General features: G+C 48.2%; 1 protein-coding gene across 1 annotated transcript; it reads right to left on the bottom strand.

Annotated features, from left to right (window-relative positions):
- Positions 1 to 1028: 1028 nt before the first annotated feature.
- Positions 1029 to 11743, bottom strand: TNFSF4 (TNF superfamily member 4). Its single transcript, XM_072932977.1, has 3 exons — positions 11411 to 11743; positions 5489 to 5525; positions 1029 to 3512 (listed from the first exon to the last, which is right to left on the bottom strand). Exons 1-3 carry the CDS (start codon positions 11642 to 11644, stop codon positions 3163 to 3165), a joined length of 621 nt encoding a protein of 206 aa, XP_072789078.1. The 5' UTR covers positions 11645 to 11743; the 3' UTR covers positions 1029 to 3162.
- Positions 11744 to 14151: the final 2408 nt, after the last annotated feature.

Genomic DNA, 14151 nt, shown 5'->3' with positions numbered 1-14151 from the left:
GGAGCAGCAAGGCCAGCTCCACCCCAGGGGTGGCCATGGCTCTCACAGCAGCTCTGTCATCCTTAACGTGAGCCAGGAGAGATGGGAAAGGAGAAGGAGAATGAGAACACCGTGGCCACCTCTGTAGCCTGTGCAGCAGCATGGGTCAGACAAAACCACAGCAGTGGGAGAGGCTGCCTGGACACCCAGGGGTCAGTAATGACCCAGCTGATGGCTGTGTCCTGTGAAATGGCCTCGTGGAAAGAGAGGTGTGAGAAAGTGCTACTCACTTTCAGAAATTTAGAAAGGTTTATTAAACCTTATCAAAAATACAACAGAAGACTGAATAGAGAAAACGTTACAGCGTTGGGAGCAGAGGATTTTCCCACCATGTGCTCAACCACACAATGGAGGTTTTACCTTTTAACCCTTTTGCCCCTCCCAAAGTTCTGTCCATCTCCTTCTCCTCTGTCCAGTGGTGGAGTTTTGCCTCCTTAAATCCTGATTGGAGGTCAGATGTCACCATAGTGACAAGCCAACCCTCCCAGATGTCCCAACCCCAGATGTCCCTTGGTAACATGGGGGGGTAAAACATAACTATAAATCTATACAATTTTTCTTACCATATATACATGATATTTGTCAATATACATGATAATTGTGAGAGTCAATCCTCGCACTACCCATCCATCACAGAGGACACACCACGAGATCTCCTTTCTGTGACTGTAAGCACACGAAAAAGAATGTGCTGCCCCTCTGTAATCAGGGATTGTCTCCAGAAACTGCCTGGTCCAGCCTTGCACTTCCACATGCCCGGCTTCAAGGGGTGGCCTAAGCCCTGGGTGCACTGGCCTGGCTGAACAGAGCTGTCAGGTGGGATTCTAGCACCATCTGTGAGCTCCTACAACAACAAATATTGATGTTTCTCGTATCAAAGAGACTGTGAACCTGGTGGAAGAAAGGGGTCTCTGGGTGCAAACAAAAGCTGAGGGCATGGAAACTTTCTGATGAGGGTAGTCAGTCCATCAAGTAATCAATGGCAGGAGTTGAATTGTTTCAACCTTTATTTCAAGACAAGTGCAGGTATATGTATAGATGCAGATCGGTCCAGTTCAGCCTGGAAGTGCAGTGGGATCAGTGAGTGAAATGTCCTCTCCTACTCTAAACAAGAAAAAAAGGTGCAGCCTTCCAAACAACAAATCCATTTGTGCTCTCTTCAGAGAAAGGCTTCATCTTTCTTGCTGTCCTGTGCACCCCTGCACACACCACAGGCACGGCCTGCCCAGTGTCAGCACACGCTGGGAAGAACCAGCCCTGCACACCCTCATGGAGAGCTGAAACAAAAGCTGAACTATAAAAAAAGGAAGTATGTGAAAATGTCATACAGTTTCCATACCATTGAAAATGTCTGCTCAAACACTGAATGTATCATTCACCAGTCACTTCCAACCTCCTTCTCCCACAGCCCCCGCCTCCAAGGGACACTACAAGCCCAAATACTACAAAGGAAAAATGTATTATTTTTTAGGAAGAGAAACACGTTCTCACTTCTGCTGGGGAGTGACAATCCCCAGCTTCGGGGCAGGGTGCAGCTTCCTTCAGTCCACTGGTGGTGAGCATGGCCAGAGTTTAAAGCCCAAAATATCTCTTAATGATGAGCATCCTGTAGGTGCAAGTCAGCCACAGCTTCTCAGATGAGGGGAGAAAAGCTTCAGCCAGTTTCCCCTGAGGCTCCAGCCTGGCCAGGTAGGGAAGCTCCTTAGCCTAAAGCCCAGGAAAACTCTCCAAGGCCTGGAGGATGTCCTTAGTTGCCTGCAGCACCTGAGCCTGCTGGAGTGCTCAGCCATGAGTGCATCAGTCCAGGTCTGGGTGTCTGCAAAGCAGGAACAGCCCAGAGCATTGGGAGCATCTTCAAAGAGGAGTTTGGTGCTGGCAATCTGCTCTGAACCCTTCCCAGGGTTTCTAAGCAATCTGATGTAACATTCTTATGCCCATCACTTAAATACATAAATACTTCTAACAAAAGACTTTGGAGCGTGCAGCCAGCAGTGACATGCTGAAATGTCGATGGAGTTCCTTGGGAGACACAAAGTCAAAAACTGACAGGTAGTTAAAATCTGCCTTGCTGCAAGCAAAACCGCCCCAGCTGCTGGCTGTGCTGGGGTCAGGGGCTGCCTGCAGCATGGGCAGGACCTGTCTCCAGCAGCTGCAGGCAGAGCAGGCAGGAGAGTCACTGAGACAGGTCTGACTGCAGCAGCAGGCAGCTGTGCCTGGGAATCTCTGGTCACACCTGTGGGACAAAGCCAAGGGCAGGCACGAGAACCATCCGAGTCCTCCCTGAGCAGAGGCTGCACAGACCTGCAGCTTCCCCTTGGTCCATTAGAGAGAGCTCACCACAAGTTTGCCCAACTTTTTATGTGCCTGGATCACTTTTGGGTCAAGCCAGTGTGTGTGTGCTTGAAGGAGGTTTTCCTCTGAGGCCCTGAATGTCCCAGCAGATGGGCACAGGCATCAGTGATCTGCAGACAGCTGGATCATCCAGTGGGGCTCCGCTCTCAAAGGCTCTCCCCAAAACTCCACAGTCAGTGCTCCTGCTGCCCGGTGCGGTCCTGTCAGCTCATTTCCAAGCACCACCTTCTCTCACGGCCCTTCCCTCTCACACAGCCTTTTTCTGGCTCACTCCAAAGGCATTTCAGGCTGCCTCTTCCCTGTTTTCCATCTTGCTGGGCAGATTTGTGCTCTTCCTGCTCCAAGTGGCTTCAAGACACTTGAGGTGTCTTCCTGACTCACCAGACTTTTATTTGAGAAAAAACACAACACATTTCTACTATATACAGATACTGTCAAGTAAATAGGGAAACCCGGGGTTTCTCTGAATATGAGCTAAGCTTGGGTGACTTTCTTTGGCTTTCATTTCTGTTCTTCTCAAAAGAGCTTCACGCATCCCTTTCCCCAGGGTTGGAAAGATCCATCCTGGGCAGCAAATCAGCTGCAGAGAGCTCCAAAGAGGCGAATCCTGCATGCACTATATAAAACCTGTGGTTCATCTGCACTCCCACCCAGGCCCTCCACAGCCCCACGAGGGGTTCTAGAGCAGTCTGCCTGGACAAGTACAAAACCTACAGCTCGGTGGGGAAGGCTGTGCTTTCCCTGCTGCTCTTCGTACTCCAGCTCCTGCAGCTAGGACTTGTTCTCACCTACTAACACCAGGCTAAAGGTCAGGTCCGAGATGTTGGCGTGGGAGCTGGTCCACAGCGTGATGCTGTCCTGCTCGAACAGGTAGAGCACTGTGCTGAGGTTCACCCTGCTCTCACTGCCCTGGACAGTCTCCTCCCACGGGACACTTCTGGTCGTCTTCTGTGTGACCTGCAGGGTCAGCTTCAGCTTGACCCCGTCCCTGGGCTGGTAGATGAAGCTCCTGAGGGACACGAGGTACAGGCCGTCGCAGGGCACCACGACGGAGCCGTTCCTGACCTGGATGGGCCCGAACTCCGCGGTCAGGTTCACGGCTGCTCCTTCCGTGCTTTCACCTGCAATGGAAGGGAGCAAAGATGATCCCATGCTGACAAATGTCTTCTAGGAAGTGGCTTGGTTTGCACCACCTGACCGCAGGGAAGATTGAAAAATGTAAAAAAAAAAGGGGAAAGTAAACTAGAGAACAGGGCAGACCAATGTGAGAAATAGATTTGTTAGGAATTCTCAAAGCCTAAAAAACGACTCACATAGTATACATCTGTATACAAACTCTGAAATAAAAAATGCTTAGAAATACCATAGAATAAGACAAACGTTGAGAAATAGAACTAGAAACAAGTTTTAAAAGATAGCCTTACAAATAAGACTAAATACTTAAGAGAAATAAAACTATGAAAAATACATTGTAGTAAAACCCACAGAGTAATTTTAGATTATTAACTTTAAAACATTTACAACATAGTGTAACAAAAACTAATAAACCAATAAACACTCATAATATGTTGTAATTAAGAAATAATTAACTTCTAATTATAATGTAAATTATAACATCTGTATTGTCTTACCCTTCACATAAGACTAAAAATAAAATAAAAGTTTTTAAAACACTTCTCAGTAACCCCATCTCTAAAAAAAAAAAAAAAGCTTAATTCAACAGACCAGAGCTAGAATATTAGAATATTATCTACCCTAGCCAGACATCATCGCCCATGGAAATTTACAGATTACCACTCTTGACTAAGCCGTGCTTCTTTTTGGCACATGATTTATAGAGATTGCTCCTCCTGATTTTTATTTATGCACTGTTTTCTTACTCTGTATCTTAAAATACAGAAAAATACAGCAAGTAAAGCATCACTGTGAGTTTAGAAAGAAAAGGTTCATAAAAAGAACAGGAAAATTAAGACAGTAAATAAGATGAAGAAAAAGCATCCAGAGCTGGAAGACAGAAAGTGCTTTCTGTGGAGATACTGTGGAAATACTAAGACATAATCCCTTGTCTTAGGGTTTGGTTGTGTTTTATGGTTTTTTTTGGTTTTTTTTTCCAGAAGACATGATGAAAGAGCAGCAAAGAGACAGAAGCAGAAGGAATTAATTAATACAGAGTGAAAAAAGGAGAAATTAAACTGGAACTTGGCACGATATTCTGGTGGAATGAAGACTAACAGTTCCCAGGATGTGCTGGCCATGTTTCTCTGCTGTGCCCCTGGGTTTCAGCACACCAGCTGAAACCCCTGGGACCAGGGCAGCCAGAAGGGCTCCAGGCAGGGAGCACAGCCCCTCTGGGCTAGGGCCAAATTTCTCAGGCTTTCCCTCTGAAGAAGATGAATTTCTATTAGGTTGGACTCCCTGCTGCCTCACACTTCTAACTGAAAGTAAAACTGTCAACAATATTTTCAGTATTATTTTAATAGTTTTATTGATTGGTTTTATCTCTGAGGTGTGACATCAGACAAACCTCCAGTGTAGCTGCCATGCAGAGCAGCACATCTGATATGGTGTGTGCTCTCACCCACTCCCCCTGAGGAAATCATTTACATTTTTCGTAAATGAGGAAACCATTGACTTGTTTCAGAAAAAGCCAAGAGCGTGCCGTGTGCATTTAGTAAATTGTCAAAAACTGCCTTTCTTGTTCATTCACAGAGTGAAAGAATGTTTTAGGAGATAGGTGAGGGCTGCAGGGATCCACGCAGATTTTCAGGTTATTTGTTCTGCTCTGGGAAAACCCAATTGTTTCGTTTTGTCCCCTTGCAGCACTGGGGCAGGCTTGGCCCCTCTCCCCTGACAGATCTCCTGGCACCTGAAGAAGAAGAAGCCATCACTGTGGCACCGAGCCCATAAGAGCCATTTGGGTATTTTAGGGGCCACAGGATGCCACGGAGGTCCCTGGGGACTGTGCTAGGGTGGGGAGCCCTCCCCCTGTGATAAGTTATATTATAATTATATATGTGGGATGTGGCACGGTGGCGGCTGCTGCGCTGGGGGGTGGTCAAGGGAGCCTGGGGGACCCCACCCAACACCCCACACCCACCTGTGTAGCGGATGTGGGTCCACAGCACCTTGTCACTCTGGGTCTGGAAAACAAAGCGGGTAAATCCTGGTTAAGGCAGGGCTGGCACCCCCTGCTGCTGCTTTTATTTCCCAGCCAGGACCGCTCGTTCCCTGCAGGGCACAGCAGCCCCGGGGTCTGGCTCCAGGTGACAGCATGGTCACAGGTATTATTGCAGCCTGGTTCCCAGCAGTGCGGCTGCCAGCCCAGCGCTGAGCCCTCCGTGTGCATCGAGTCAGAGCAAACAGTAAGAAAAACACAAAAAACATTTCTCTACATATCCTAAAATATCTGAACCCCCTAAAACCCGCTACTTTTAACGTTCATCCACTAAAAAGAAAACTTCCAGAACTTTAAAATAAATTAAAATCTACAAATATATAAAATAAATAATAATATAATTTATCACAAAATAAAAAACTTCAAAGTTTTTAATATAAAAACTAAATAAAATATTTTAAACATCATCTAATCTCCTTCTTATTCTTCGTCTACTCCATTTGCTACAGTATTAAAACCACAAAATAATTAATTCAAAAAACCACAATATAAATATTACATAAACAATAAATCATTACTTATTAATAAAAATTTCTAAAAATTAATTAAAATATCTTTTTAAAGCCTTAAATCTATATATATCTTATAACTTTTAATACCTTCTCTTTATATACTAAATCTAAAATACAAATAATGTACAAAACTTCTAATAAAAAATAAACAATAACCTAAAAACAAACAAACAAAAAATCCCATCCATCTCTCATTCCTAACACAAAACTTTAAAAAAACCACCCCACCAAAAAAAATTTCATCAGACCCTTGGGGTGCAGAGTCTTTTCTGCATGAGCCTGGCGTGGGGCAGCTGGCAGACAGGCAGGGCAGGGAGCCGGGTGTGCTGTCCCACCCTCCTGCAGGGCACCGGGAGGCGGCTCTGCCTTTATGGCTCCTTGCACTTTGGGTCAGGTTCTCCCTGGATGTGTGGGTCTCTCAGAGGCTCTTCAGTGCACTGGGATGGGTTTAAAATGGACTGGAGCACCTCTGCTATGAAGGCAGGCTGAGAGAGCTGGGGCTGTTCAGTGGGGAGAGGAGAAGGCTTTGGGGGGAACTTAAAGCACCTTTGAGTACCTAAAGGGGCTACAGGAGAGTTGGAGAGAGACTTTTGACAAGGGCTTGGAGTGATCAGAGAGCGGGAAATGGTTTTAAAATGACAGGTTTTGTAATTTCTGTAGTTTTCCCCCCTCTACGCAGCCCCCCGAATAGAATACGGGGCTTTGAGGGGAGGAATACCAGGAGAGGGAAGGGTTCTGGGGGTTCCCTCTCCAGGGGTGTTGGAACAGCTCTCTTTATTCTGTGGTGTCCATGGGAGAGCGGGGCAAAAGAGAAAGAGCAGGAAGTTTTAGGGGTCTATATAGGTTTTGGACAGGGTGGGCTTTCCTGGCTCTCCGCCAACCCCGTTGGGGCAGGAAGGAGGATCCAGGGGTTATCTTGATCAGAGTCACAGAGGCCCTAGGAAAGGGGGGAAAAAGGGGTGTCCATGAGCTCACCGTAACAAGGTTTAGGTTAGATATTAGGAAGAAATTCTTCCTAATTTTGGTGGTGAGGCACAGGCACCAGTTGCCCAGAGAAGCTGTGGGTGCTCCATCCCTGGAAGTGCTCAAGGCCAGGTTGGAAGGGGTTGGAGCAGCCTGTGACAGTGCAAGGTGTCCCTCTCTGCTTATGGCAAAGGTGTTGGAAAGAGATTTTCTTCACGGTCTCTTCCAGCCTAAATAATTCTGTGACTGTGATTTTTATTTATGAATGTAACAGAGAAAGTGAATGCAAATATAGAAGTGTGTATCTTACTGGCCAGATATGCAAAACACCAAGCTTCTGCGTTGGATTTTTAAATCTGAACTTGGCATCTCAAACTTTTCTCTCATCATAACCACAGCAGACCCAAATCTGCAGGCTCTACACAACCGCAGCCTTTTGCCTGATTAAAGAGTGAATCTTGGGTTCAGCGCTCTGTGCTCTTCTCCTTACCTGTGCCAAAGGCTCCCTGAGGGAGGAGGAGCGCCCGTGAGATGGGGACTGGGCTGGCTGCCATGGGCTGGGCTCGGGGGCACAGGGAAGGCGCAGGGAGGGAGCGCAGACTGCGGGTTCGGGGCAGGGGAAGGCTCGGAGCGCTCCGTGCCGGGCTGAGATGGGAGCTGGAGCTGGAAAAGATCTGCTCTGGCACCCTCTAGTGCTGCCACGGCTGATGCTCCGCGCCCGCGGGGCTGGGCACCCCGGCAAACACAAGTTTCATCGCCCGTGAGTAGGTGGAACTGGCACCACCTTGGCACCGCCGTCCCTATCCATCGCCTCAGCTGGAATCTCAGCCTTGATCTTATTGCTGAGTGCACAAGCATTTCTCTCCTGGCTCACACAGCCGGGATTTCCAGGTAGCTTCTCAACGAGACAAGAGCAAAGCACTTAGCACATGTCTGGGGTCAAACGAGGTCTGCCACAGTCTGTGTGATCTGGCCACTGATGGGCAGGGTGCATTCCACACTGACAGCCTGGGTCAGGCACTTCTATCAACCCCACTGCCACCAATGCAAACTGCCTGTTTCACGATTCTCTTGCAGGTGTGTGATCTCAAAGCACTGTGCAGGTACCTGTTGGAACTCAAAATGTCCCTCAGACATTTTTGGAGGTTCCAGGCCTTGGTCAGAAGCATTTTAGACCCCGGCAGGCAGCTGGAAACAGCTGTGATTTTGAGTTTGAGCCATGGAATGAGTTACCAACTTTGAAGGTGGAACAAGCAGTCACGAAGGGTTAGATAGTATAGTAGAAGTAGTTACAAAGTAGAGGGGAAAATTTTTTAGTATTGTACAGGGGGGTTTTAACACCTGTACGGGGGTGGGGGGGTTACTTTGTACAGGGGGGTCAGAGGTTCTAAGATGGAGGAAAGTGGGCCTGATCCTGTTCTTCCTCCTTCTTCTTCCTTACCTCCATGTTCTTGGTGATGTTGGCACTCATGGATTGGTTTAGAGTAGAAAAGCACCTTGTAACATAGGTAGTAGGTATTGGGGGAAAACTGTAAACGTATAACACGTAATGTACCATATAAAAGATAGCAGCAGCCCTGGGCGGGGAGAGAGAAGAAGACAGCAGACAGAGAGGATGTCAGGAGTGTGTGTGTGCCTCTGCTTGGGCTGCTGAGCAAACAGCCTCAGCCTGACAAGAAAATCTTTTAGACTTGCAATAAACTGCCCTGAGACCGAACAACAAGAGGCTGCGGAGTTTTCTTTGGAAGCACGGGTTGGAGGAGAGACTTTTCCACCACACAGAACCCCTGAACCCGGCGGGGGTTCCCACAGGTACCTGCTGGTACATCCTGCTGAGCACTCCGTGTGCCCATGGTACTGGAAGGACTCTGGGAGCTCCCAGCCAAGTGAGTGACCTCTCCTTCTCTGCTCTGCCTCCAAATGCAACGTGGGAAAGTGTGCCAGGAGGGCTGAGGACACGGAGGAGCTTCTTACTGCCAGCCTCAGGTTTCCCCATGCCATTTACACACAGAGCCTTCCTTTCTGCCTGTTTTGGATCCCTGAACAGGGGACTTCCCCCTGGCTGGGACACTGTCCAGGGCCATGCCACCTGCCACCCGTTTCAGGAATAAGTTTGGACCGCACAAAGCAAACCTCAGGGGGCTGATTGAGGGCACTACCTGTGTCACAGGTGGAGCTGCCCCACAGGTGGCAGGTGACCGTCCTCTGGAAGTGGGTTGTACCTTCTCCTCACCAGGATCAGGGATTTTACGTCTCCAGCAAGAGGAAAGGTGTGGCAAGAGAAGGCAATTCCAGCAGAGGTGGGAATTGCAGATGCAAAAGCAGACTATCACTGACCTTTTTTTTAACTTCCTCATTTGGAAATCTCAGCTGAGGTTTGTTCTCCAAGTGGTATCATGACAGAAATGAGATCACTGTCCCTTTTTGTTAGTACAATCTAGGCTGCAGATGCTCACTACTGAGGATGTCCCATGACATTATTTATGCTCTGTTTTCACAGAACAGTCCAGGAGGGATTTTTTTTTTTAAGAGCAATGTTTCCACAATGACAATGGAAAGGAATCAAATATGATCTCTCTGTGAAAAAACACAGTTATTCCCTTGCAAATAAAGTTAGCATGACACTCTGTACCTTGGAGAGCAGGAGGCTCCTCCCAAGGATATGGAGAGCCACTCATTCATTCCCATGGGCCAGCAGTCCTAAGCCTGCCACTCTCATGCTGCTGTGCCCCTACTTCCATAAATATCCCTAAACTGCCCCAAAAGTCAAGTCAGATCCGTGCTGCTGCCCCTCAGGAGACATTTAAATGGCCAGTTCATGATTGTCCAGCTGAGCCCTGTGATTGCACTGCAATGAAATCTCCCCATGTACCACTCCTGCACAGAGCAGGGCACTCCAAACAGGACACCAGGGTTATCTGTTAAAATAATAGAAATAATAGTCCTAACCCTGTAGTTACCAAGTGTTTAAAACTGAAAAGGTCCTTTGGTGATTCTCAGGACCTGGACTTCTCATCTGTTGCCACTGCTGCCCCTCGAGCACTCTGTCTCAGTTATTTTTGCTGAGGAAGGGAAGCTCCAGACATGTACTGTGTTCCCCCACCTGCTGCTGCTCCCTTGGGTTTGTAAGGCTCCCAGGCTGGAATGCCAGGCCCTGCTATCTTCCTCTGCAAGAGGAGCATTTTTACAGAAGAACCAGATGCTGAGAGATGAGGCTGCACAGCCAGAGTGTGACCTGGGAGAGGTTTCTGCACCTTGAGCACTCTGATTGCTTGCACTCCTCTGCTGCCTTACAGTGCAACTTCTCTCTCCCAAAGTAGGGGAAGGAGAAGAGGATTGACCTGACTGACAAGTGCCCTCTTTCAGTGTTGTCAGGATTGTTATTCTGCAGTTTAATAGCCACAGTAACCCTCAAGTCAGTGAAAACTGTGCAGAGCACAAAAGTTTCAGTAAGCAGCACAGGACCTGGAGCATGAGGCCACGGTTACATGCCTGGCTTGCTTCTGTGCTGAGCTTGGGTGGGAGGAAAGAATGAACTCGGGTAAAACGAAGCACAACAAGCTTTAAAGTGGTGCAAAGCTCCTGGAGAAGGAGTGGGAGGAGAAATCGCTGCTGCACCAGCAGCTCTGAAGCAGCAGCGAAAGGTTGTTGACAATCCAGCAGCCTGCAAGCACATGAGAGAGGCAAACGTGTATTTGCTGCAGCTTGTGCTGGAACATTGTGAGCCCCAAGCATTTTTGTTATTTGTCCTGTTTGCTCTGGTGTTGTGGCACACAAAACCCTCTCTGGACACAGCAGCCTTCCTCAGGCAGGCACAGAAGGAGATGACTTCCCCTAAGCCTGCTTTATGGGCAGGCTGAGAGCACCCAAAGGTGTCAGGAGGTCTTGCTAGAGCTGTCACAAGGGTGACTTGCTTTCTCTCACACATCTTTTTGCCGTTTAGTACACTCTGAAAGTTCAGGAGGTGTTTATGAGCACATTGGGTTGTCATTCACGCACTTGATCTTATTCAATTAAATGGAAATACGCACAAGTCACTGCAGGGAGGGGCAAGAGTGGGAGGGAGTCAGACCTCCCTTCCCCAGGGATCAGTGAAAAGAACGTTCATGGAACAGTCTCTCGGCTGGAAACTTGTGCCCAAACCCTGCACTGAGCAACACTGAATGTCATTTTGAGGACAGGCAATTAAAATAAAAATAAAATAAAATTTAAAAATAAACTATCATACAGAAGGATTAAAAAATTTGGATAGGGATAGGGATAAACTTAAAAGCTTTCTTCTTTTCTTAGAAAAAAAAAAAAAAGAGAGAATAAGCCCATATTGCTGGCTTTACAGGCCAGCAGACAGAGGGTTGAACAGAGTTCTTACCTTTGTGGGCTGCAGAAAATGTACACCCAGGTAAATCAGGCAGGCAAGCAGTAAAATCCACTGAGCCACGGCAGAGATGAGGTGCAGCGTGTTCCTGACCTGTCCTCCCTGCCAGAGCTTCCACTCGTGCTCTGCCCGTTCCCTGTGGCACTCCAGCTTTTCCCCAGCCCCTGCCTCAGAGTCTGGCTCCCCTTCCATCCCAGCCCCCCCTTCCATGGCAGCCCCTCGTTCCATCCCAGCCCCAGGAAGGGCCGGGAGCAGGGCAGGAGCCGCAGGGAGCAGGGCTGGGAGCTCCCGTCCCAGGAGCAGCAGTGCAGTGAAGCCAGTGCCTTTATGCACAGAGAGGCAGGCGGGGGAACTTCTTTGTGACTAATCTAAATTTCCCCTTCCTTCCTTTCTTTCTTTCTTTTCTTTATTTTTTTAAATTTTTTTTTCTTCTTTTTTTTTTTTTTTTTTTTGGTTTTCTGTGTGAATGTGGGGGCTGATTTATTGCATCCCAGTTCAGATTTGAATAAGGGCCTCTCAAAGGAGAGGTGTTTATGTCTTTCATAGCTTTAACTGTGGATGTGTGTCCTTTCCAATAATAGCGAAGAGTTGGGTGGACAGTGATTGTCTTGACTGAATCTTTTGTCAGTAAAAACTGTCACCACTCTGTTCACCCTCAGGTGGGGAGTTTACAGGGCTGGCTCTCTCCCTTTCTAGCATCTTATAGTGCTCCCAAAATCTCTTTTCTGCACAGAAGCAATGAATAGGAAAGGATGTGGGATGCGTGGATAGAATAAGGGATTGGAGAGAAAACAGGCACTTCCCTTTTCATGTTTCTCTTCCAGTTTCAAACCCTTGGGATACTGTGCAAAGCATAGGAAGGAGAAAATTGAGACCTCTTCGAGAACAAATTTCCCTTTTGCACACTTGGAAACCTGTAGTCCGGAAAATGCCTCCAAAGAGGTATTTCCTGGCCATGCAGGCTTCTCTGCTGGCAGAGGGATGCCAAATATCAGCTGGTTGAAGCAGGGACCATCTTCTGTGCTTATTTTGGGTGGCAGACTTTGCATCACTCTTTGGGGGCAGTCCAGCACTGCTCTTTCCACTGCTCTTTTTGCTGGACTTTTTTCTGCTGTAAATTACCAAATCATGACCAAAGTCAGGTGCTGCCTTTTCCCGGTGAGGATGGAGCCCACTGGGAGTATAATTACCTGCCTGCCTTCTAGGGATGAGTTGTCAGAAAGTTTCCCTTCCCCAAAATGTGCCCTCTTAACCTGTCACGAGGCACATGTCCTGACATGTAACCTGCATGCAGAGGAAGCAGGAGCAATGTTCTTTGATATGTTCTCTCACCTAGGCAAGGATATTTCCTGTGAGCATAAACCAGATGAAGAGGGGAGTGCAGCATCTGGGTGGGACCTGCTGTGAGGACACCCCACGCTGAGCTGAGGGGGGGTTGAGTCAGGGATGAACTCTGGTGCTTGCTGCAGGACACACCACAGGTCATGCAAGCTTAGTGAAGACAGTTCCACTTCCACATCTTCCACTGGTGTGGAAGTTCTTGTTCCTTTCCCACCTCTGGTCACTGCCTGGGTGTGCTGGAGCTCCTGCCTGAGCCCCACCCCAGGAACAGCCCTCACCCTCCTTCCTCCACCAGAAACACGACTGCACACAGCAAGGAGGGCTGGGGCTGCCCCAGGGCAGCTCCCTGGGATGCAGAGTGTGAGTTTGGCATTTGTGTCACACAGCACCTGGGAACCCCAGCTGGGATGGGACCCAGGCTTGGCCAAGCCCTGCAGAGGAATGAAATGATGCCCTGAGGTGCTGCAGAGGGCTGCTGGGGCTGGAGGGGTGTGAAGAGGATTGTTTGCTTCATTGGATCTGAAATGTCATGTCTAGGGATGATGAGGTGCCCAGGAAAGCTGCTCTGAGTAGTCCCAACCTGCTCTTTCCAGGAAAAGAAACTTGGGCTCACTGCTCACTGCTCAGTTTCTGCAAAAATGCCAGGATGCTGAGCTAAAACACCCCAAACCCTTGCAAGGTTGTAATTCTCACATTTTATACACATGCCTTGGAACCAGATGCGAATTCTTCCCGGTCTCCATCTCCCCTCTCCCTGACCCTGGATTTTGTACTGGTTTTCTTTCAAAAACTCTAAAAAACCTCTGTGTGAAGGTTGTGCGTATGTATTTCTGGAATTGTCTTGTCATTTCTGTACTCCCCCAGAGCAAGTGTCTTTCAGCCTGACTTAGCAGCACTGGTAGCAGGAAAGCTGCATTTCAAGTAATTTTGTCCTTGGCACAGTATCCAAAACAGGACAGAGGACAACACTTCAGGGACAAACACCCTTGCACAGACTCTTCCGTGGATTTGGTTGCTTTCATGCTACCTGGTGGCTTTCAGAGGCCCTGCTCTCCCTCTGAAACCTCCCAGGCCTTTGGAATCCCAACACATCCCAGACCTGCTGCACACACTCAGCATTTCCCAAAATCTGCTGTGTTCATCAGAACAGAGTAATTCATCAGAATTATTTTGGTCCTTCTTCCACAGGGGCACCAAAGTTGGAATCTCTTGGGGTTTTGCAGTCAGCTGGTCATTCTGGTGAGCAGGCAGGCTGGGATGGCTTTGGGCATGCTGGTGCTGTGGTTGCCTTGCCACTTTTCCAAAAAAATGCCTCCTGGTGACACATGCAGGAGCTTCCTTCCAGCAAGGACTGCAGGAAACCAGGGCAAGTTGTAACCAGGCATGCTGGTCTG

Source organism: Taeniopygia guttata, chromosome 8, assembly GCF_048771995.1.
Source record: "Taeniopygia guttata chromosome 8, bTaeGut7.mat, whole genome shotgun sequence".
NCBI lineage: Eukaryota > Metazoa > Chordata > Aves > Passeriformes > Estrildidae > Taeniopygia > Taeniopygia guttata.
The sequence above is the reverse complement of the archived record's forward strand: the minus strand, read 5'-3'. Positions and strand labels throughout refer to the sequence as shown.